Genomic DNA, 25501 nt, shown 5'->3' with positions numbered 1-25501 from the left:
CAGAGATATACTAGCACCAATCAAAAGTATCCGGATATCATATTTTTTAAAATTCTGTTTGATGCGCAAAAACTTTCACTTTGATATCCAAAATGTTATAATAAGAAAGTTAAGGCGGACGAATCGATATCATTCATCAACACTCTGGAAAAAATACTCGACTAAGACGAAATATCAAAATTTAAACTCTTTGAAAAAAACTAGTCAAATAGCCATGGGTGCTGTAGAGAGGATGGATGGATGGATGGTGATAATAGTCGGCCGTCTGCTGGCCAACAAACAAACAACCCACAAAAACAGCCGCAATTTTCTCCTCTCTCTCTTGTTGTTGTTGTTGTTGTTGTTGTTGTTTCTTTTTCGGGCTTGATTAGAAAGGTGTAAAAAACCGCCAGTGTGCGTCCAGCACACTACACACGTATAGCAAACAGAGAAAATGTTATATGGATCCATCTTCTTCTTCTTCTTCTTGGCGCAAAAGAAGAAGATGACCGACCGCCGACGATTAGACCGACTCCAAGTCTAGAAGATAAGATAAGGCGTACGGATAATATCTAAGAAAAAAAGGGGGGAGCGAAACAATTAACTAATAGTCGTCCTATTTATGCAAATGCCTAAGACGCAGAGAGAGCACACACACACCCATATCTGAAAGAAGAATCCTTCGAGGTTTGGAAGAAAATATAAAGAGAAGAAGAGCGAGCTGGGGGTATATAATTATCATATGCGAGGCTAACGAGTGCTACACGCATATAGGCTGGTCGGTGTGTGTGTGTAGTGTACGTATATTTTTTGGAAGGAAACAAAAGACGGTGGAATGTGTTGGGAGGCGGGAATTTTTGAAAAAAGAACAGAAAAATTTAAATCGTCGTTTTTAGATTTTGGTGTGTTGGAGACACACAGAACGGCGCGTACCTGCGTTATATAACGACAGGCCCCAAAAAAGGGGGTCGTGCTGTTATCGGCGGGAGATTGCAGGTTGTCAAAACCCTTAAAAAAAATTTTTTTTCCAGGAAATAAAAGAACAACCGAAAAGAGGTAGATACAACAGCAACAGGTATGTAACAAAACGTATCCAGGATTTATAGATGTGGGGGCTGATGGTTTTTAAAAGGACTTATTTTCTGGTGAAAATGACCAATACTTTCTCCATAGAGTTCGATCATCGATGGTGCAAAATAGCTCAGAGTCAAATTTTCTTTTATTTTTCTAACCTTTTTTTCAGAAAGAATTTTTTTTAAAGGAGGAAAAAATTTAATGGGATGATCTTTTCGGAGCCACGGAAGGAGCGGGGGAGGAGTTGATGGGCTGCTGGCCCTTAATTCTCTTCTCTTGGTAGAGAGAAACAAGACTCGACTGAAAAAAAAAAACTAGTCGGCAATAACATTTCCGTAGAGAGAGAGTCTGCGCAGAGAAAACGGACGACAAGAAGTAGGAGGAGATGGTGTAAAAAATAGAAGAAGAAGAAGAACTTTTTCTTCTTTCTATACACCGGACAAGTCTGGAAACTAATGAAGAAAAACCCGCCCCCGCCAGCAGCAGCCGGCAGCATCAGCAAATAACCCAACAAGGAAGAAGAAAGAAAGAAGTTCTGGCTCGTTTCTGACAAGCTCCTCATTTCCAAATTGGTTAGAAATGTGTACATGACGCAATGTCGACCATATAACCTCCATTAAAAGCACACCGCCCCCCACTAAAATTAAATTGAAGTTGCATCAAAGTTAATCCATCCATTGCGGGTATGAAATAGTTTCTTAACGAGGTGTGTGGATATTTCTACAGAGTTCGAGCTAGTCAATAGACATGGGCCTCTAATTTGGTACCGCCCACTCTATATTTAAAAAAAATAAAAAGAGTTGAAACAGAATAGAAGTTTAGGCGATCAGAAAAAAAGAATTTTTAAAAAAGACAATAGAAAATGGGAGGAGTCGGTTTGGAAACAATCCCCCCCCCCATCTACTTCAAATATAAGGCGGAGTTCACTAAGACCGGAAACAATATAAGGTATACCTTTTTACCTTTACCTTTGGGTCAGTTAAAATAGAGGGTGGGTGGGTGGGGTGGTTGGGGTCTCATTAAAACAACAAGAGAAAAAATTTCTTTTAGACACACATAAAGTTTTTGTTCGGTGGTTTTTTTTTCAAACTGATTTCCTTTTAATTGGTTGCGCCATATATCATCGCTCTTGTTAGTCGTCTAGAAATTTAATACGTACGTTATATTATCAAGTGTGGAAAGATAAATAAATAAAACCTATAACCTTTTGGTCTGGTGGTGGTGCTGGCCATCCATCAACCAGCAGAAGCCACAAGGGGAGAGAGAAAAATTGTTATCAACTTTAGATGTATAGAAGTAGAAGGTAGATACTACTAGCTCCTGGTCGAGGGTTATAAACGTATTACAATTCAAAGTGAATTTTCAATTTTTCATTTTCCCCAACGCGAAAATCAATTCCGACAGGTTCAACAGCGTCCCAGAAATTCCGGTAGTCTTTGTTTATTTTTTTTTTACTTTTATATCTTTATATATATTATTATTATAGTGGGGATATATCACAGAGCTGTTAATTTCTTTTCGGGTGATTTCATGCAGCACGTGCCATGTGTGAATATTAATTCGATACGCTGGCGTGCCCCTCCAGGTGTGTGCCCTGTGTGTGTGTGTGGGGCTTGATTACAGGCAATCAGATTAATTACATTCTTTAAGATCTACTTTTAATATTTTTAGTTTTTTTCCCGGGCTCTTAATATTTTCTGACGGGCAATTTAAAAATGAAAAAAAAACTTTTAACGGAATGTCGCTGGAAAACAACAACTGGCCACAACCCAAATGGTCAAAAGTTTTGAGAAAAATAAAAAAGAAAAGAAAAAGAAAAGGAAAAAATGTTATATAAAAATAAGGCGAGTGTTGTAGTTTAAGGTTCTAGTCAAAAAAAGGCCCCGGGGGCTGAGGTAACCCTGTAATTTGGGGCCATCCGTGTCCGTCTTATAACTCACGAACCAACAACAACAAACAACAACACCAAGCCTCTCTTCTTTTTAAATGGAAGAAAGGAATTTTCTTCTCACTCAAATAAAATAAAATAAAACAAAATATTTATTTATTTTTTAAAAAAATATTTTTTTGGGACCCCAGAAGAAAAATAAAAAAATATATAACAAAAGAAAAAGAGAGGAGGGGGAACGGAAATTCCTCCAACTTTTCTCTTTTTTTTCTTTTTCGAGATATGATGACATATGAGGATGAAACAAGGAAAAAATTCCTTTGATTTTATTTGGCGAAACTATTTCGTGTTTCTGGATTGAATGCAGCAGCAGGTGGACCCGATGGCTTCTTAACTTTTGAATAAATCTTAAACGTCCCAGTCGATATACTACATATTAACAAGACCCTTCCAGGTTCGCCCTCGGGTATTAACGGGCAAGCTATCAGTTAAAAGCTTAAATTGCTTATTTTCAGAACAATTAAAATGTAGGAATTTCGTAAGATTTTGTTTTATTGTAATTTTCTATTAAACTAATCACCTGAATCATTAGTGCGGAAGAATTTTGTTGAGCAATTCTAATATTATTATTATCCATAATGTTATTCTGTTCATAATTTGTAGCTTTAAGCTGCTGACGTTTTTTTACTCCGCTTTTTATCCTTTGGACTTGAAAAACACTCTTTTGATTTTGGTGGCATCTTTTAGCAAAATTTCAAGTAAATCAACCTGTTTGACAGACAGCACGGAACGAATACTTCCGGGGCGAGTCAAGCTATAACTACACTCAAGTCCATAAATATCTACCCCCTATACCCCCTTCCCCCCCCCCAAAAAAAAGGCGCGAAAAAAGAGGATCTTAGTATCTTACCGCAACAGAATTGTTTTTGTGCTAAGTATTATGAAATCAGAAAAGCGAGTATGCGTCTATACGAATAGTTAAAACGGTGGTATATTAGAAAATGAAAAATTAAAATGATTACAACAATGCCAAGTCAAAATGTGATTTAGGTAAACATTTCTGTCGTGATACGGCACAGCTCTCGAAGATTTTAAGACATCAATGATTGCATTTGAAAATATTACACATACGACTATTCAGTTAAAATCAAATGTTAAATAAATTTCCATTTTTCCAACAGATGCAATCAACGTAGATTTAAAATTACTGGTATGCCTAAGCTAATGTGCTCATCTTCTCCTATCCTTAACTTTCTTTCTGAAACAGACATGTGCACATCCAAATTTAGGTGAGGACGATACATATTCATGTCTAACTTCTAATCATTAGCCTAACAGTCAAAATAAAATTTATCGTTAGGGCATTACAAATATGGTAAATTATTTCAGTGCTTACCATACATGATGACTACTCATCATATGGTGTTGATATCAGTGAGTGACTCACAGAAATGGTTTAGTGCACTACCATGAAAATCAAGCAAACCCATTTAATGGTCATTTTACTGGGCGTCACAACAAAATCAGTGAGTGACTCAGAGAAATGGTTTAATACACTACCATGAAAATCATGGTCATTTTCCTGGGCGTCACAACAAAATTAGTTAGGCAAACAAAATACGTAAGAAAACTCAAAATAATAAATGATATTTCGTTGATTTACCCTTCATGAAGCATTTAGCTATGCGAAACAATTACAATGACAATGATGAATAAGGTAATCCATAGTATAGTCTTTTGCCTAAGAATTGAAACAGGAATGTTGAAATTATACGTTACTTTAATCATTACAAATTACAATCTAACCATGTCAACATGATGACGACGTTCGGTAACTGGTAAATCAGCAACAAAAACAAAACAAACAGACAATCGAATTGATGTTGTGGTTGTCCTAAGTCACAAAAAGCTAATGACTAAATCCGCATAAAATGAAATAAAATTTAGTATTACCAAATGAATCGAAACTTACCTATCCGCTGAGATAAATTACTGTAAGTTTACACAAAAAGTTTGAAGAAAATCGATGCAGTAGTTTAGATTTCTATAAATTTATTCTGATTCTGAATTAAAGGTTCTGGAAGCCTGGCCCAGAACACCGTACACTCCCCCCACATCCCTCCCCCTCCTACACACCCAGACACCCGCATTTACTTTAATGCCTTCTGGTAGTACAAGTACTACCCTCAGGGATAAATGTTTAATAATAAAAAAGGAGGGGAATGGACAGGTAACATGGACGCTCAAATGCCATCACGTTTCGAAAATGATCCAGAAAATATAAGAAGATCCTGTATGCAACATTCTATCCAACAGTTTTGGGGGGGATTTGGAATGACGTCACACTTGTCGTATAGGAAAATCGAATTTGGCGCCAAATGTAATTTTAGTTTATTTTTTAAAGAAAAAAAAAGAAACTGCGCGTGTGTCTTTTCTTTCTTTCATCCGTGTGGATACGTCACGCGGAGTCTTCAAACTCACGAAATCTTTTTTTCCTTGGGAGAGAGAAAGGCGCGTTCGACTCGACGGGATGCCGTCAGCGTAACAAAACACCCCGGTGCTTGTGTATAGATATTTTTTCTTCTTTTTCTTCTTCTTCTTTTTACAGTTTGGCAACGCGCAACGGGGGTGTATGTCTATCCACTTTTTCCTTTTCTTTTTTTCTTTTTCTTTTAAAATTTATAGAATATTTTTTGAGTGTTAGTAGAGATAGAAAAATATAGGCATTTAAGTGTTACGCGCCTTTTTTTTCGAATTTTGGGATGTCTTTGCCTGGCGCGAAAATTTGAAAATTTTGAAAAATATTTGATAGAATGACACACAGACACACAAGCGGATGTTTAATTCATGGAGAAAACTTGTTGATCCTTTCGCTTTTTCCTCCTTCTCTAGACAGATATAGTGTCGTCTCGTGAGCGAGCCCGGGTGGGGGCCACAACATTTTCTAATTTCGCTTCAACTGTTTTTAAATTTTTCAAATATAATTTTTCGAATTCAATTGTTTTTAAACACACATACAAAGGTGTGTAAGGTACAAAAACACGCCTGCTTCAAATAAGTTAACTAATGAACCCTAAACCGAGTCAACTCAAAACGGAAAGAGAAAAATACAGTCGATAGCTCTGGAATAATCGTAACTTCGTATGTTACGAATTAACGCAGTCAAACAGTCCAAAAGGAAAGAATAGAGATGGACATATTGTGTCCTACCTTTGAGACTGGGAAGTACACGGCCAGTCGATCCATCTCCAGATATGCTTCACCTATTCGCAGAAAAATGTTGAATCCACCTGGATATAGGAGAAAAGGGCGTCCTCGTGAATACACCCACACTCGCATGGGCATACACGAGGACATTTCAAGAAAGGGGAATTGAAGAGATATACGTGGCCGACATTGGTAGTTTCTGCAATCAAACATGCTGTTTATCTAAATCAAAAAATTTAAAAAATTTGGTTACGAATAATTTTGACAGTAACAACAAGGTGCAACAAGTAAAAAAAAGTTGAAAATGAAACATTGGGTATACCCTAATTGTTAATAATCAGGATAATGTTAGGTTTTCATGTAATACACTTGTGCAAGCCTCATTCAAATACCTAGCAGGTGTCACAGTTTAATAAAAGTAACGTAAAATCATTACCCAAAACGGTGAGACTGAAATTGCTGCTGATGACATAACCACAGCACAAGCCAAACTTGCATAACTGATGACCGGCTCAGGCCTCGAATCTGCACAAAGTCAAAGTTTACACAACTTGCAAACACAACTGCCATGCATCGACATATGGAAACATGCATGGGATAATAAATGCTAATCAGACCAACCAACACTTGACACAAATTTAAAACAGGTTTAACCCTATTTGTAAATTCCTAGTTTGATTTACCTGCCAAACAGCATGGAGTGTGTAGATTAAGCGATTTTATCAGGAAAAACGACAAGAGTTGACACACGACGACCACATTTTTGTCATGTGCTAATTTTCGCAGCCACAGCAGACGACACATTCATTTTCTAATTAGCCTATAATATATCGATTAATGGAAGAATCGACTGCTTACAAAACGATTAAAACGATTTTTTCTTACAATTTGAAAGAAATGTGAAACATTTAACGACACAGACACACGGATGTTTAATTCATGAAGAACTTGTTGACCCTTTCGCTTTTTTTTCCTTCCTAGCTAGACACACATAGTGTGTGTCTTTCTGCATGAATAATTCATCATCCCCAAACTATATCTATATAATTTCTAACCCGCGCCCAATATAAAACCGTAACGATCTAAACACACACGATAGAATCTGATGATATAACATAGCACCAGTCGGCTGGCGCCGGCAAACGGATACATCCAAATGTTCTATTATCATATTTCTATTTTAAAAGGTGTTGTAATAACAGTGCAAGGTGCGTTCGCAAAATCTCCAGTGTCACGATTTCGCCTGGAACAATTTGCTGGGGTTCATTGGCGGTTCTTTTGAAGATAAAAATGTACAAATTTTGCGCTGTGTATACGAATGTGTCGTATTGGGTTGTACGGTGAACCCCATGGGTCGAAATTGTGGGGTCCGTCAAGAGCGTCGCCCATTCGGTTGACCCCGCGCGGTTGACCTCATCCAGACGATAAATCTTTCAACGTTTTGACACCAGCACCTCGGGAGATCTCCTTTCTCTTCTACTAGAGAAATGACGACTGTGGCATTTAGTTCGGAAAATTCGGGTATTTTCCGAACAAATCTATATAATACTAGACGGCCAGGGCCAGCCAGGGCCAGCCAGAGCCAAGAAATTCGAGAGTCTACACATATAGGAGAAAAGTGTGTGTGTAGATATTCCTCATGCTGGGAAGAAGAAGAAGGCGCACGTTTCTTTCTTTGGGGGGGGGGGGGGGGGGAATAAGAAAAAAAGAATATGTGAAATGTGATGGAGGGGGTTCTTCTTCTTCGCACCAGGACGTGCTGCCCAGGCTCTTTTTTCTTGTGCGTGGGGCCCTTTTTTGGGGCCTATATTATATAGGTATATACCAGGTTGGTAGGGGGGGGTGTATCGCTGCGGGACTATGGATAGGAGAAGGTGAGCCATCTACCACCATCGGCCATCATCATCTTTTGCTGTTGTGAGACTGGCCCAGCTAAAAAAAAGAAGAAAAAGGGCTGCAATGCTGCCCTTCACATTTTTCTCTTGTTATATTTATTTATTATTTGTGGGGTATATCTTTTTTAAAAATATAATAACGGCAGGAGGAATGTGTACTGGATATTTCCCCCCTTTATTTTGATTAAAAATTGCGTAATTTGGTCCTCCATCCAGTCGTCCGAATCTCCCTTGCACAAATGTCGTTCAATTGAGATTCGATTAATATTTGATATAGGAAAAATATAGTAGAGAATACTAAAAAGAAATTTCGTCCAAAATATATAAAAATATTAGGACTACAAAAGAATATTATAAAAGATTTTAGAAAAATATATATTTTTCATTCTTTTATACCTTTGGCTGGAAAGGGCTGGCCCGACCCCTCCCCTTTGGTGTTTCAGGTGAGTTGTGGTGACGTGGGACATGTTATAAAGAAGAAGAAACCCCAGCCATATAGCCAACTTTTTCTTTTCTTGTCCATATATACCTAAATGGAAGGGATGTGCGCCCACTACATTAGAGAAGAGCCCAGCTATAGCTCTTGACTATTTGGGAGAAAAAGGAAAAATTCTTTTCTCCAGCAAAAGACCCAAAACAACGAGCGGCCCAGGCAATGGGAGATGATGAGCCCCCCGTCTAGCTCTCTTCTCTCTATACACAATAAGAAAAAGGGGGGCGCAAAATGTACATACACAGTTCACAAAAGGTTCACATACTACAAGAAGAAGAGAGTTGGCTGGTCAACTCTTTTCTCTTGTATGTGAGTTAGTCCAGCAGAGCGTCGCGAGCTAGCGGAGAAAAAAGAAAGAAAAACGGGCCGCAGCCGAGAGAGTCAAAAGTTGCCGAAAAACAGCGGGCGACCCTTGTCGATCCTTGTCAAAAAATATAAAAACTTTTTTTTCCTTTTATTCTTTGATTCTTTTTTAGGTAGATCTGTCTGTCTGTGTTTGTGTGTGTTATCTATCTCTTGTTTTTTGACTCGTGTGTGTCTATGTACGATTTCACCTCCCACACTTTTTGTATGTACGTTCGAGTGTGTTTGGATTATATTATTAGGTTGATCAGATATTTGTTTGAAAAATGTTGAAATTATTTTTTTAAATTTTTATTTCTGTGACTAATTGGCGCGTAGAGACCGACCGGAAATTCTTAAATTTATTCAATGGGACTAGCACGCCGAGCGAACCTATCCAACGATTTGTCATACCCCAACACAGCGCAACCAGAAAAAGAAGAAATTGATGGTCGATGGGGTCGCAAAGGTCGCACACATTTTTGGCAAAACTCTACAAAATATTTTCCAACATTTTCTAAATGTCATTTGTATAATATTATATCTAAACTCAAAAGTAAATAGAATGGGGCCTATATAGAGGAGGTACGACCGAGAGCACACACAACCAAGTTTGGGAAAGTTCTTTTATCAAAAGATATATATTTCTGGCGCAAGCCAAAAAACTTTACAACAACCAAAAAAATATCAGACAAAATTTTTTTTTTTTAGTTTTTTGAGTTTGTTGTTTTGTTGTTGTTGTGTTGTTGCACAAAAGAAAAAAAGAAGAAAGAAGAAGAGGCCCTCCTCTGGAGGCGAATCACTCGTCGTCGCATCGCTGGGGTATATATATATATACTTTTTCTTATTCTTATATATTTTTCCTATTTTTTGCTGGGCAACCGGACGCCCTGTGGCGTACCGACGGGGGTACACCAGCACACACAGCACAGCACAGCACACAGCACATATAATATTGTACACCTCTCACATTCGTTCCTCTTCTTCTTCTTCTTACTCTTTGGCTGGCCCCAAACAACATTTCTTCACTCTCTCGCGGCTGGCCAGCAAGAGGGGGGGGGAATATAACGCGCACAGGGCCAGCCAAGCCAACGTCGAGGCGCATTGGGCTCACAGCAAGACGCAAGCACATCTTTCTCTTCTTCTTTTTCTTTCTATATTCCATTGACTCTCTCTGCTGTGTGCTGTGTGTATTATATCTCTTATTCCATCTATAGATATATATATATATATTCGCTCTTGTGTCTATTATATTATTCCCAGCAGCCGGGCATGCCCAGCCAAAAAAAAAATGAAATACTCTTTTTTACACGTGTAGACGTGACTTTGATTGTCCAGCACCCAAAAAGTCCCAAAAAATAAAAGTTGATCCCTTCATATAATTCTGTGTATTAACAAAATAACTGGTTGCCATAGAAACGGCTGTACAGTATTATACAATACAATAAGTTACACAGAAAAATATAGATCCTATATGCAGATAATATCCCGCCGGCGTCGTCCGTCCGTGGCCAGCACGGCTCGACGCTCTTCTTAATATTATACCCAGCAGAGAAATATATAAATCTAAAACTACACCTGTTTTTATGACGCCCCCAACGGTGCTGTTGCCTTTTGTTCGTGTGTGCCATTGATGTGTGTATATATACGTAGAGAGAGTCAACTTTTTTATATTATTACATCTCTCCAACGCGCAAGAGTAGATAGAGAATAGGCCACAGCTATAGCAGAAAGAGAGTCTTGTGGCTGGGCCACCCTATGTGGGCTAGAAAAGGAAGAATACTACATGCTGCTGGCCGGCATATCAATATTAAACAGCTCGATTCTCTGCTGGCCTATACAGCGTCAAAATATCGAGTATAGACACCACCACACAGCACAGCATATCACGGACGAGATAATATTATGTGTATAAATATTACATACATTTTCCGGCCGGTGTATGTATCGGGAAAAAACAAATAAATAACAGAAACAAACAAACACACACAAATACTTATAAGATATCCAGCAGGTGGTAGTAATATTGCACCATACAACATTATATATAGACAAAAGATTTGATATAAATTTTACAAGTTATCAAGTTAAATAAATATATATAACGGGGGCGACAAAATTTCTAGAAATATAATTTCCATCGATATATGCCCAGTCAGGTGTGTGCTGTTCTGGCCCTGATGTTTGTTTCACAGCACAGATTCATGTTCACTAATAAATCAATTTCGTGCGCGTTGGACGGACACGGAAGAGCGGCGATAGAGAGAGAAGAAAAGAAAATTGGATCGACGGACACGTACACGTTTCATTTTCTTATTTCCAGCAACAACAACGAAACAAGACAATCAAAAATTCCAGCAGCCCGTCTCGACGCAAGGGGGTCCGTTGGCGTCAAAGTCTGGAGAGTAGAGATCCATAATATATTAATAATTAAATATTTCAATTTATATAAGAAAATAAATCCCAGCCAACGTCATGCCCAGCTTGGAAAATGACGTCCGGTTTATGCGACCCGATGATCTTATTCTTTTTTTCGATTCTACACAGCACAAACTATATCCACCAAATATAAATCAAAGTCAAAACATATTGGCCCGTTGATGTATTCGTTGACACGAAACCAAAATGTCCGTCTTCAAAATTCTTATTTAATTACATTTAAAGTGGGCTGTTGGACAAATTTAAAAAAAAGGGGGACATTTTATTTTAAAAGGGGGCCGGCCAGTATACCGGGCATTACCCCCTGCTGATGCGACCAAATGGGTTTTGGTGTTGTCCACCATATCATCACAGTTTAACGGGATAAAAGATCATCTAATTAAGTCAAAAATAACACAGAAATATCCGCAGTTCTTGTCCATTAAGCTAAGCACAAAAAAGGTGGAGACTCTCGTTTCCGGACAATCTATACTACTATATCCAGCTCTATTCAAGTTCTTGTTCCATTATTTCATCTCTAAATTAAATAAAATCCCACAGAGCAATATCGATTCAAAATGGAATTGTGGAGAATTCTGTGTGTCAAAATATAATAAAAGTTAACGAGCTTTTTTCTTTCTTTCTTTAACAAGAAAAATAAATATTTTTCTATCTCGGTATATAATTGGACGAGCTGCTGACGGACATCTTATAGGCCTTGTGTATACCATACGTCACTGATGTGTATAGCTGTGGGCCCTGCTGATGGTGGAACAAAAGAATTTAACAACACATCTCACACAGCCGCGTTAAACTGCTTATTTTACCGATTTCCAGTACCTACACACCCCTAACAGTTTCAGTACCCTTCAATATGGTACTGAAACGCAATTCAGTATTTTACTGTACTTGCTTAAGTACAAATTCTCTACTAACCATTCATTTGCCTACTTTTTACGTTATTCCTAGTGAAACTGTTAGTAGGCATAGTTCTGTTAAGTAGGTTGGTCCAGCAGTTTATAAAGATTTAGTTAGTAGTCTGAAAAATTCAGTATGTTCAGGTAGGGTTAGTAGTTTGATTTTAAAAAGTAATCAATAATAAAAGCAATCTAGGTTATAGCTAGTAGTTTACAAAAATTTAGTACTTTTGTTATAAGTAGTGTGAACAATTCAGTACCTTAGACTAGTAGGTTACAACTTACAAGGAATAAGTAGTATTCGTTAGGATAGTAGCTTTTGTATATATCAATGTGGCGTGCCTGTAAGGCACTAGACTGCCACGCAAAAGGTCCGGGTTCAATTCCCGAATAAATCAAGTCTTCTTTCCAAGTTAAATAAAATCGAAATGGTCGGTTAGTAGGATACAATTCGTTAGTAGCGTAACCAATGCCGTAAATGAAGTGGTCAAAACTTTTTAAGTAATGGGTGGGTAGTAAAAGCAGGAAAGAATTTAAAGTGGTTTAGTTTATCCTTAGTAAGTTGAACACCGTATAGTGGTTTCTAATAAAATTAGTAAGGCGAGTAAGAAAAGGTAGAAGAATTGAGAAGTAGTTTCAATCAATTGGTTAGTAGGCTGGGTACCGAGTAGCAGTTACATGAAAGTAGGATACCGCCACTGTGCATATAGAAAGAGAGAGATATAATATGTTGCCCAGCTATTTTAACGAACTTTTTTTTCTCTACTTTTTCCCTATAGGCCCAGCACAGGTCTATCTAGGCCCCCTTTTTGTACATGGGTCTTCTTGAAAAGAAAAACTATATGAGAGAGATAAGATGGATCATATTCTTCTTTTCTAATTCGCATCCCCTTTGAAATAAATGTGTTGCTGGCCCGGATGGCCCGGCTGGCCCTCACGGTGTGTCCAAATGGATTTCGCGCGTGTGTAGGCCATTGTACACGACATCACTGGACACCATATAGGAAAAAATAACATAACAACCCTTGGGTATATGTGATGTACAAGAAGAAGATCTGAGAAAAACCCAGGAGAGACCAACCAAGAAGGTATATAAGCAAAAGAAAAAAGAGAGCTAGCCCAGCACATGCACACAGCAAACGGACGGAGCCCATCTCTCGACGGGGGCAACAAGATAGAGAGCGAGGTTTGACAGAACGCTCAGTCGGAGGTCCTCAGCAGCACGTCTCTCCATGCGTTTTGCCCATAGCACAGCAAACTTCCAAGTTTTTTCTCTTTTTCTTATTTTTAAAATAAAATAAAATAGAAGAAAAATTTATATTTACAAGAGTTGCTGTTTGGTTTTGCTGGGGTGATGTCAGGACAAATCTAATCGATTGCGATTTCAGCGCAAAAATAATATCAAATCCACCCAAAAAATATATTTGTATAAAATATTATATAGATTTTTAAATGTTATACATTTGTGCAACAGAGAGAGGAATAGTTCACCCGAAAAATATTTGATTTCTTTTTATTTTAAAAGAGAAGAAAAAAAAACGCTAGAAAATATGAAGAAAAAAAAGAGAATATATCCGTCGTGCTGTGTATTACCCCACGCTGATCTCCAGCGAGTCTCATCAGCGGGGGGACACCCCACAAAAGAAAAAAACTTTTTTATTCCATCCCTTTTTTTCTTATATATTTTTTAAAAATAAAAATATATATATCTAAAAATAAATATTTTTGTCCAGCCTATATCCTTTTCGCAACCCCAAAGAATATACATCGACACACAAAGAAAAACTATTTGTCGTCTTTTGATATTTATTGTCGACATATTTTTACACGCGTTTGACTGTGTGTGTGTGTATGTCCAGCAGAGAATAATATACAACAAAATAATAAATAACTTACACACGTATGAACTTTGTATGTTTCCTTTTGACTGGGCATCAGCTATATACATATATTTCAAAGTCGGATGATTTTAAAACCAACAGAGCAAGGCCTAATTCTTATATATTTTCTCTATATATATTCGATTGGATTTAATCAGGTAAATATATATAACGAGGAAGCGATGATGTGTGTGTGCTGTGTATAGACTGGCTGCTGCTGTGAGCAATTAATAAAAGTAAAAAAAGGGGGGAAGAAAAAGAGCGGTAGTAATTGGATATCCCCATTTTATATTCTTATATATCAAAAGAGAAGAATTCCCGGTGGTATTATATAAGAATATATATATCCTATATATATACCTATACCCGGATGGAAATGCCCAAAAAGAAAAGTTATGATGACGGAATTTTTTTTCCGACGAGAGTGAGGGGCAATCAAGAGCCGAGAGAGTGAGGTACGCTCAGGAGCGCCGGGGAAAAAGAAGAAACGGATCGTAACTCTCGACTGTGTCGATGTCTATAGAAAAAAACAAAAAATATATATTTTTTCTTAAAAAGAAGAAAAAGATAATCGCGGTCGGGAAAATTTATCGCATTTTATGGGGCGCGATCCCAGCGCTAGCTACAAGGGAGGATCTCTCTTTATATAAAAGAATAGAAGGAAAAAAAGATTGTAGAGAGAGGCCATCGTAAATATTATTACGAGCTGGGCCTTGTGAAACTTGTCTTCACCTCTGCGCAAACATCGACAAATATATATAAAAAGATAGGATATCATATTTTTCTTTGCTTGGGTTATATTCCTTCTTTTCTTTCGGTTTTCTGGTCGTGCCCAGTTCATTATTTCAGATGTATAGCGCCTCCTCTTCAACATTTATTTTGTTGTATTATTTTTGCTCTTCTAATTCTTCTGCCCGGCTATATACAAAATATTTGTCCGTCTATAAAAGGAAAAAGTTTAAACCAAATAAAAATTGTGTCGTCCAACACATAGGCTTCCGTCATCTATATACCTGTGTGTGCATCAGTTGCATGTGTCCTTTTTTCTTATCAAAAGGACTGTGTGCTGGCATCAGGTATAATCACGCCGCTGGCCCGCCCGCCTCATTACCTATTCATGAATGCCAACTGCTGCTGCTGCTGCTGCTTTTTCAAAAGGATATGTTATATGGTATTATATATATATATATACCTAGTGGGCATATCAGCAGAAGCTATATAGTCCTTCTTCTTATATTCGGTTGCTGCTGCTGCTGCCGTGTGTGTGTGTGTTGGATTTATTCTAATGAGAACCGTGGCACGCGCCACAGACTTTCCTTTCGTTTCGTCACCACCAGCAACCAGCAGCAGCGGAATGGGAAAACATAGGCCGAGAGGATTGTATTACGCACAATTTATTCAAATTTAAATAGTATTTCATTTCACTATAAATGCCTAGAGGCGTTGAGACATTGTTTTATATTTTCGCGCGCTTTATTAATCCCATTGAATTGTTAATCGTTTTTATACGACCGCGCTCGGTTGTTATATGATTGTTGTTGTTGTGTTCTAAGCGATTTACATGATGGCCCGTTTATGCAAATGTGACATTACACACCCGAGACATTTTGTATTAGACACAAAGAGGAGATTTTCTGCCAAGATATTTGAGTACTAATAATAATACAATCAGAATAAAAAAATAATAATAATAAAAGAAGCCGGAAGCGTCTCACAAAAAAAGGCTTAAGTGCTCTTATACACTTTTTTTTTCCGGCTGGTGATGAATCACATTTCAAGTGGGGGGGGGGTCGCCATCATCATCAGCCTAGATCGGAAATGAATAACAAAGTAGCATAATTCTGATACTGCCGGGATTATATTATATAGGCCATATATAGAACGGCTAACAATTCGTCAAGGATTTAGAATACAACACATTATTATTGTTTTCTATAGTTGATGCTGCATGTATAGTCCGGATAGGAGCCAGCAAAGAGCCGGATGTCCTTTAGCTGGAGAATCCTTACATGTAGGAGCTAGCAGCAAAAAAACACAGTTCCCCCTCCCCCTGTTCTTGATGGCCATTTTATGCGCAATGGCCGGCGTTTTTTTTTTATACTATACACCGTGAAAAGAATGATGATTGTGCAACAGCAGCAGCCGAGTTTAATGACGTGTGAACCATCAGCCGCACTTGGTCGATTTAATAGCGCCCGGCCATAGCATCATCAACGTCCCTCCAGTCGACTTTTTCAATCAATATCCAAATGTTATATAGAATCATTTCTATCACGCTGTTTTATGCTGCCATCATTTCCCCCCATTCAAAAAACATTTAACACAAAATTTGAAAAAAAGCGCGGCAATTTCAAATTTATAAATAATATCTATAAACTGTCTGCTGCTGTATATAGCTCTTTTTCGGCTCTTTTTAGAGATGGATTTATAATATAAAAGATGAATGGGATAAATGTATATACGAGATGGGAAAATTCCTTTCTACCTAATTTAAATGACTGCGAGTCTATCTCTCATCACGCAATAGACGCGGAAGATTGGAATTGTTTTGTGTTATAGGAGGTAGAGAGATAATGCACAGTAGCGCATTTTCATCTTCTTCTTTCCACCCGTGCCGGGTTTTGATGAGATATACAAGAAGCGCATTCCAACGCGCGGGAGATGAGAGTCACGCGATCTTGATGAACCTTCTGGCCACCACCACCACCACCTTGTAGCTCGTGCTACGGGCGCATATATAATACATTATAGAAAAGGATGGAAATAAAAAAGGTTTGTGCTATAGCTGATGAATGTAATATTAACAACCACGGCAGCAAGCACCTACACACGGGCAGGACTATGAAATCAGCTGTTGCAGCAGCAGCAGCACACGATGTGTATAATGATGAACCAATTGGCATAGCTCATTCCATCATGTGTATATATACACGAGATGAGCCGAGAGAGAGAGTCTCTGATAGACACCCACTTCTACTCCTCCTCTTTCACGGGAATATCATCAGATTTTTTGATACATCCTCCTATATATCGCATCTAAATATATTACAGAAATCCAATCTCAGCAACTTTGTATGAGATTTTCTTTAATGGCGATTTATTCTTCAAAATATTCCTCAATCAAATGAAGATATCCAAGTAAATAATTGATATTATATTTCACAATGAAATTGGCACAAGATGATGAAATATTCAAGATTTATATCTCTGCAAAAAAGAATATATAATAAAGAAGGTGGAATAATAATATTTAGATATTGGTTGGCGGCTAATTAGAGCTACCTGTGCGCTGCTGCCTGTATAGTTAAACGGGCTGGCCATATCAACTCGATGAATATGCATATTGTTGATGAGCAGAGATAGATGGCTATCTCTCCTGTATATAACACGGGCTCGTGCTGAGGCCCCGCGCCGTTGTGAATATATTTTAACCAGAATATTTTTATATAATAGAGACTCGCGCACGTTCCTCTTCTCCTTTTGCTGGAGAGAGGCTCTCGTCATTATTTCCAATTACGACCGACAAGGATCTCGCTGCTGCTGCCATGGTAGCACAAGAGGTATAGATACACACGTGCATATCATCAGAGAGAGCTAAAGAAACAACAAGAATATATATATCGCTAGTCGCACGCTTGGAATGTTGTCCATATTCCATTCCAAAGTCCCGACTAAAAAACAAGTTTTTTGTGAAGGAAAGAAATATATTTTTGTGTTGTTGTTTCGGTTGTTTTTTGTTGTTGTGCTGGGCACGCCGAACAATGTTGTGTCTACACAGACTAGCTGCTGCTGCTGCATCTGATTGTTGTTGGGTACGTTCACAATGTCAATGGCCCAGCCCCATATATATACGTTGAATATAGCCTTTGGGCTACGAAATTGATGGGTGATTTCAAGGCACCGATCGGATGGTATATCAATCAAAAGCGATACTACATGTACGTGAAATGCCAGCAGCTCAACCACAGCCCAGCACAGAAAAAAAGGGGGAAGAAACGGGCCGGGCTATAGCTCGACTGTGGCTGTTGCTGCTGCTGTTGGTAATGAGACCTGTAAACTCTAATGTAATCCCATATGGTGTTTGCTCGTACATGTACATCATCGCCTTTTTTTCAAAAGAAGAAGAAAGGAAAAAGGGTTAGGCGCGCCCTGCAGCAGGTTGGAAGTCATTAAGAGTCTGGGAATGTTGAAATCAATTCTTTTAACTTTCATTTAAAAGGCCTAAAGGTGAACTGATATTATTATAAATATTTTTCACTCGCCAAACTGTTTTAGTATTTTCAATTTTTTAGGCTGTCACAGCTTCGATGATGAATCGATCGACTGACAGAGGGCTCTGCCTGTTGCACTTTGAACTCTCCAATAGAAGAAAAAACAAAAAATTTAAAATGTTTTTCTTTTGTTTTAAGGCTTTTGCTGGCTTTATTTCGATTGGTTATGTATATAGAAATAAAAAAGATAGATATTCGATCGTCCTATTTTTTATTGTTACGACTTCCATAGAAGCCACAGCAGCCCACAGACACACACACACGTCCAGTGAGAAAAGATGTTCTCCGCTTCTTCTTCTTCTTATGTAATAATATTATTCTGATGATGGAGAAAAAACTGTCGATATAAAAATAAAAAAGAAAAACAAGAAAGCAAACACACACGCCGAGATTTATCGGATTGCTTGGCTAATTTGATTGCTTCCCTTATTATTTCTGATTTACGATCTTCTCCTATTGTTTCGTTTGTGTTGGTTTTCTTTGCCTATACGCAACACATCGACAGATATATAGAAAAACAGGTAGAACTTCGTTTTTCTTTTGATTTATATTATACAACATTTCCTGAACTTTGACTCTCTCTCTCCTTTCGTTCGATGTTGTTTGTATTTCAACCGTAACATATCCGTCACACATCGTGAAAATATGCAAATGTCGAAATCTAGACAACCTGGAAAGAAAAACAGCTCTCACAAACCTTGACGGCTATAGTCTACACACACACATGTGTGTAGAGTTGATGAAATATATTTTTACCAAATGTATAATTTAATACGGTGCGTGACATATCGGCAGTCTGTCTAAAATAAAAGCCGGTGGTGGCCGGTCTGGTCCATCACGAAGCGGTGACGATCACGCCTTGAGACGGCGCCATCTTTGATATAGATTTGTGTGCTGTCTATATAGGCCTATATAGTATGGATGTGTGTAGGAGCGGATGTGATATTTGTTGACGCAATACGGCCATCATCAGGTATTCAGCGGTCGATCGTTTCATTAGCAGCAGCCCAGCAGCAGCAGGAAAGAAATAAAATCAAAGCAACAGCACGCAGCTGGATCTATCCCGTCTATACAACAGCACATTCAGATGATGCTGCCCTCTGCAACGACAAGAGACACACAACGTGATGAAAGTCAATAAATGCCCAGCTATAGCACAGCCAGCCAGCAGCAGCAGCAGTGGCGCGGGTATATAGAGAGACGGAAAAAGGATCAATGGTCGGTCCGCTTCATTTGCTATTCCGTCCGCGTTTGGTTCTATTCGCCCACCACCGTCTATATCCTATACTATACACGCCAAAGAGAACACAGCACAGCCATCGCCCTATATTGTCTCATTTCTATCTCCAAACGGCAAATATATATCTCTGTGCTGCTCTCGGACGTCCATCACCGTTTAAATATCCCGCCAATATTCTATCCACACTTGATTCGAATATTGGCAATATAATATTATATTCTAATATTTAACTTTAACCCCACACCAAAGAAAGAATATTTTCCCGTCTTATTTTGTATTTTCTTCATTTTATTTTATATAAAAGAGCGGCGGCGCAAGCGCCGGGGCCAGCAGCAGCAGCTCAGCCAGGAGCTCATTACGTATTCCAACGTCGTCCGATGGCGACCGACAACACACACACACACGGAGAAAAGCTCGGAGCTAAGGGAAAGAGAAATAATCATCAAAAAAGGGGGACACACACACGATAGAACCGAAAGGAAAGAAAAAAAATAATAAAAATAAAATAAATAAAAGAAAATAAAACGAAAGAAAAAAGACATGGGGACTTGGCGCGACGATAGATTTTTGTGCTGCTGTGTGTATTGTATAGCAGCAGTGCACACAGAGCACAAGTGCAATATATTTCTATACATATAAACTCTTATTATTCGAATAAGGAGCCGCCCGCCTGCATGACGATAGTCTAAACAGGTTATTTCGTTGCTGCTGCTGCTGCCGGCGTGTGTCTCTGCCAAATATCAAATGTCTAATTTAGTTAATGTAAGACTGATTTGCACGTTATAATTTAAGTTAAATGCAAGAATCTATATATCTACTCTGTCTTATATCGAACTAGAGTTATTTTCAAATGAATTTCAAATGATTAACACATTCATTGACGCCATATCAATCATTAAACAATTAAATATTAAAAGGATAGCGATCTATAGACCTATAATTCTTATATAGCTAAATCTATATTTTTATTATATAGAATTAAAAATGATTGTTATAATATTTTTAGAGCGTGAAAAATGTGTGTCGTTCGGGAAACCCTGTGTGTGATATCGACCGGGAGCTTTTGCTGCTGCTGCTGCCACACGCGCGCACCCAACAGCCAAATAATATATCCCAAAAATATAAAAAGAAGAAGAAGAAAAGACGTTGGGGGGATGTATGGCCGCGCTATATACTCTGTACGGTATCTTATTTGCATAAGAGGGTTAAGTTGAGTATTTCCCTTTTTTTTCTTATTTTTATTCACGGCCGCGGAGAGGCGAAAGACGAGAAAGAAAAAAGAGTTGAGTGTTATTATATCTAGAAATATTGCGGGGATGAAATTGATGATTCCGAAATTCGGACGGGGTGTAATGTAACAATGGCGTCGACGCCAGCACCGACGCTCTTCTTTCTTTTTTCCTCTCTACATCGTCGATTTGTCATTTCTCCCGACCGAAAATTGCGTGAAAAGCGGGAAAAGGGGTGTGGCCTAATTTCTGGACCAATGGCGAGCCAGAAAGACGTCCGTGACGTCACCCGCCTCACCCAATGGCCAACCAGTTTCCCACCGTCAATGGGCGGAGTCTCAACATCTTGTAAGCTCCTCCCCCCGACGGGTGGGTAGCAACAGGGCGGAGCCATCGTTGCCCCGCAGCGCCCCCACCAGCTAACACACACACACAGCCCCGTGTGTGTACTGTGCTGGGCTGCTGGTGGGGTATAGTCCGGTGGTTGTTGTAGCCCAGCCGACCAGTCAGTGCCATGCATAACGCATGAGAGAGTCACGTTCGAAACCTCGTCTCGTCCACCATCTCTTTCCTTTTTTTCAGTTTCTCATCCATCGACAAATCTTTTCCCAAATAAAAACAACAACAACAATTTCTATTCCATCCGGTGAACGTGTGTCTAGTGTCATCTTCTATTCCGCCGAGATATCCATGGTGTATCCAGTGTGATTTCCGTGCCCAGTGTTACCCAATCAATTGTGCTGCTGTCCGTGAAATCACGTTGGATTACGTTCGTTTCGTTTCGTTTCGTTGATTGGAAAAATTGAAAAAAAGTTTGTAAAATTGCCGGAAAGTCAATGGCTACGGCCACGTACCTCGGCCACCATCAGCAGCAGCCGACGGATCACCACCATCCGGCCCACCATCACCACCACCACCATTTGCATCACCACGCACTAGTGGCCGCCGCTGCGGCCGCGGCCCAGCACCAACAGGAGCAATCACAGCAGCAACAACAAGCGTCCAGCAGTAGCAGCGCCGGAATCAGAATGAACTTGGTCAATTCCACACAAAGTGGTGGCGGAGGAGGTTATCAAAGCGGAGGCAACGGGTCCAGCTCGCCAGTGCAACAACATCACAGGGAACAACACGGACATGAAATGAAGTACATGGTGGCGGCAGCGGCGGCCGCCGCTGCTGGACACCCGGCGGCTTTGATGTCGCACAATCCTTGGTCGGATGCCGGAATCCATCCGGGTGCGGCTGCCCATCACTGGGCATCTATGCACTCGGTTCACGCTCACGCCACTTTGCATCCGCACCATCAGGACATCAAACCGCAGGCCGGCGATCTGGTGGCCATCCAGCACCACCGGGCCGGCAACAGTAACCAACAATCGTCATCAGCTTCCGGCCATGGAGGCGGAGGTGGTTGGCATTCGGCCGTTTCAGTCTCCTCGCCCTACATGTCCTCCGGCGGCGGATCGCCCATCCAGCACCCCAACTACCCGTCCGTTTCTGGCGGAATGAACGGTGGAATGGGTCAATTGCATCCGCATTCCGGTGGTGGTCATCCGGGCCAGCACCACCACCACCACGGCGGAATGGTCGGCCGAGGTCCCAGTGAAAGTTCTGGCGTCGGAAGTCCCTTAGGTCCACACGACCACGACCCACACGGACACCTGGACCAGCACGGCCATCACCTTCATCACGGCCAGCATTCCGGCGGTGGTGGTGGGCCCCACTCCGGCGCCGGAAGCGACATGGGTGGCGACCCGTCGGAAGAAGAGAATCCAACCTCCGACGACCTGGAAGCATTCGCCAAACAATTCAAACAGCGGCGGATTAAACTGGGATTCACCCAGGCCGACGTCGGGTTGGCCCTGGGCACCTTGTACGGCAACGTTTTCTCTCAGACGACCATCTGCCGGTTCGAGGCTTTGCAGCTGAGCTTCAAGAACATGTGCAAGTTGAAACCACTGCTTCAAAAGTGGCTGGAAGAAGCGGATTCGACGACCGGATCGCCGACCAGCATCGATAAAATCGCTGCCCAGGGACGGAAGCGCAAGAAGCGGACGTCGATCGAGGTGTCGGTGAAAGGAGCCCTGGAACAGCATTTTCATAAGCAGCCGAAACCGTCTGCCCAGGAGATCGCCTCGCTGGCCGATTCGCTCCAACTGGAAAAGGAAGTCGTGCGCGTTTGGTTCTGCAACCGGCGGCAAAAGGAAAAGCGGATGACGCCGCCCATGCCCAACGGACCCAATTCATCACCCCTCAGAGGGGGTATGGGCGACTACCCTGGGATGGACCAGCAACAGCAACAACAACAGCAACAACATCACGTCGTGGGAGGAGGTTATCTGCCGGGCCATCCGCTTCATTCGGATCATCTGATCGGATTGCACGGCGGTGGTCACCCCTCGCCTGGGATGATGCAACAACAGCAGCAACAACAGCAACAACAACACGGTCACAGTCCGCCCATGCTCTCACCCCAATCTCTGCCCCCGTCGCATTCCCAGTCGCTAACGGCCCATTAAAAAAAATTGAATTTTATTTTTATTTTTGCAAAATTAAAAAATTAAAATTAAAAATCTTTTTTCGATCAAATTTTCTTTTGTCATTTTCAATATATTTAATTCTTTTAATCTCTTCAATTTATATATCTCGCGCGCGCCGAGGGAGGGGAATTCCCTGCGTGTTTTGATTCTATACGAAACAACATCAAAAAAGCAAAATTAATTATATCCGCCATTTTGTATTTGATCCCAACCCCCAACCCCCCTAGTGTGTGTGTGTGTTTGAAACGTTATTGGCATTTCGACACGCAAATTGTACCAAAGTTTTTGCAATCAGAAAGTTACAAAAAAACAAACACAAAGTTGAAGTGTCGTGTTGTTGGTGTCACAGCAGCAGCAACGAAAAAATGAATTATTTTCTTCTTCCATCACCGCCGGAGGGCGGTCCAGCTTATAGCCCAGCAGCGCGTGCTATAAACAAGATTATAGACCTCTTGTGTTTTTTGGGGTACATCATCCGAACAACAACAAAAAAATTCAAGTGAACATCAAGAAGAAGAAGAAAACGAGTTGAGGTAAGAAAAAATGCAATTTATTCATTTTTTCGATATTATTTTATTTTATAAGAAGAAAAAGAAGAACGTTGTTTCTTTTGTGCTGTTATTTGGGTGAGGTCAGCCGCCGCTGGTCATGTGTACAACTTTTTTTTTCCCCATCTATATAACCTGGAGATGTTGTTGTTGTTGTAGCCTAAATATCATAAAGAGCTCTGGGCGAGTCTTTACGCCAAATGTAAAATAATAATATTAAAATTAATTTTTTTTAAATTTTTTTTTATTGGAATTTATTCAGTTTTTCTGCACGGCCCATCATCGAAAATGTTTGACCTATCATGACGTAAACAAAATCGACTTGAACCGACTATACAGGACTCTGATGAAGAGAGCAAGAAGAAATTTAAACTAAATAAATATCGCGGTGTGTGTGTGAATATATTCGAGCAAGAATATATTTCGAATATCGACGTGCCAAAAAATAAAAGAATCAACTTTTTAAATATATCTCGACACACACACATTTCCTATAAACAAAATATTTCCACCCCAAACAAAATTTCGTTGTTGCTTTTATGTCTGCAAAGGCGAGAATCTCATATGTCGACACACGGCCTCTTATAATTCTAAACACATAATAGCGAAATATTGGAAAAAATAAATTAAAAGAAAATTTCTCATTCAAAAATTTTGTTTTGGAATATTTCGTGAAATTCAAAACAAAATGAGACAACAAAAAAATTGGGTTCGAACAAAATGATGTGATTGTACGTGTGTGTGTGTGTGTGCAAATGAATTTTCACAATTTTCGAATAACTTTGTAAAATTAATTTTTTCCAACATTTTTTTGGATGGGAAATCAATTTCGATGTATCAAAATTCCCCCAATTCATTTTTTCTCTCCCCCCGAAATTGTTTGTTTTTTTAATTGTTTCGTTTCTTATTGGTCAAAAAAAAAATAATTCCCGAATTTTGTAATTTACGCATTTCGGACGGACGGACTTTGATTCAAATCCCAGTGTGTGTGTGTGTGTGTGGACAACCCAGCAGGCCTTTATATATCACAACCCGATTGTTTGTTTGTTTGTTTTTCCTCCCCCCCAGAAAATCTTTCTTTTGCTGGTGTGTTTTTGTCGTGTTTCCATTAATTTTTTGGGGGGGTTGTAATTGAATTTTTATATTTGAAATTATTTTTTTTCCCGCTGCTCTGTACACACACAATCCCGCAAAAATTATTTTTCCCACTTTTTTTTCTGTTTTACATTTCTCGACACACACACACACAGGCAGACACACACACCACACCTTCCTACTTTATATACGATAATGTTGTTGTACAGTGCGTATCTCTCCTCCAGAAAAAAATGGAAAAAACTTTGAAAAAAAAAGCCAAAACGTGAAAAAATTGAAGTAAAAACAAATCAACAAAAAAATTGTGTTCCATTTTATTTTATTTTATTTTATTTAAAAAAAATATATTTTTTCAGGCCTAAAGGTTATTTTTCTCCTATACAAGTTTCGTACAAGGATGGATGTCTAGGAGCGGAGGCAAGGTCAACATACACAGCAGAGATGCAGCAGCAGCAGCTATATACTCGGACGTGTGCCTCTAACGG

At 39.5% G+C, this 25501-nt stretch overlaps 1 protein-coding gene and 1 long non-coding RNA gene across 3 annotated transcripts; one reads left to right on the top strand and one right to left on the bottom strand.

Annotated features, from left to right (window-relative positions):
* Positions 1 to 3910: 3910 nt before the first annotated feature.
* On the bottom strand, positions 3911 to 6935 carry LOC124209163. Of its 2 annotated transcripts, XR_006880804.1 has the most exons (6): positions 6832 to 6935; positions 6585 to 6673; positions 4748 to 6370; positions 4605 to 4682; positions 4338 to 4523; positions 3911 to 4272 (listed from the first exon to the last, which is right to left on the bottom strand). It is a non-coding gene; the product is annotated as an uncharacterized LOC124209163 (long non-coding RNA). The 2 variants fall into 2 exon arrangements; XR_006880805.1 differs by lacking the exons at positions 6585 to 6673; positions 6832 to 6935 and having other exon boundaries at positions 3939 to 4272; positions 4748 to 4835; positions 4914 to 5070.
* A 14324-nt stretch (positions 6936 to 21259) lies between these two features.
* Positions 21260 to 23366, top strand: LOC124209159 (silk gland factor 3-like). The gene has a single exon (XM_046607043.1). The coding sequence runs from the start codon at positions 21670 to 21672 to the stop codon at positions 23350 to 23352; it is 1683 nt and encodes a 560-aa protein (XP_046462999.1). The 5' UTR covers positions 21260 to 21669; the 3' UTR covers positions 23353 to 23366.
* Positions 23367 to 25501: the final 2135 nt, after the last annotated feature.

Source organism: Daphnia pulex, chromosome 12 (assembly GCF_021134715.1).
Source record: "Daphnia pulex isolate KAP4 chromosome 12, ASM2113471v1".
Taxonomy (NCBI): domain Eukaryota; kingdom Metazoa; phylum Arthropoda; class Branchiopoda; order Diplostraca; family Daphniidae; genus Daphnia; species Daphnia pulex.
This window is presented reverse-complemented; position numbering and strand designations above follow the sequence as displayed.

Bases quoted from the DNA above. Each gene is read 5' to 3' on its own strand.
- LOC124209159 (XM_046607043.1), top strand. From the start codon at position 21,670: ATGGCTACGGCCACGTACCTCGGCCACCATCAGCAGCAGCCGACGGAT.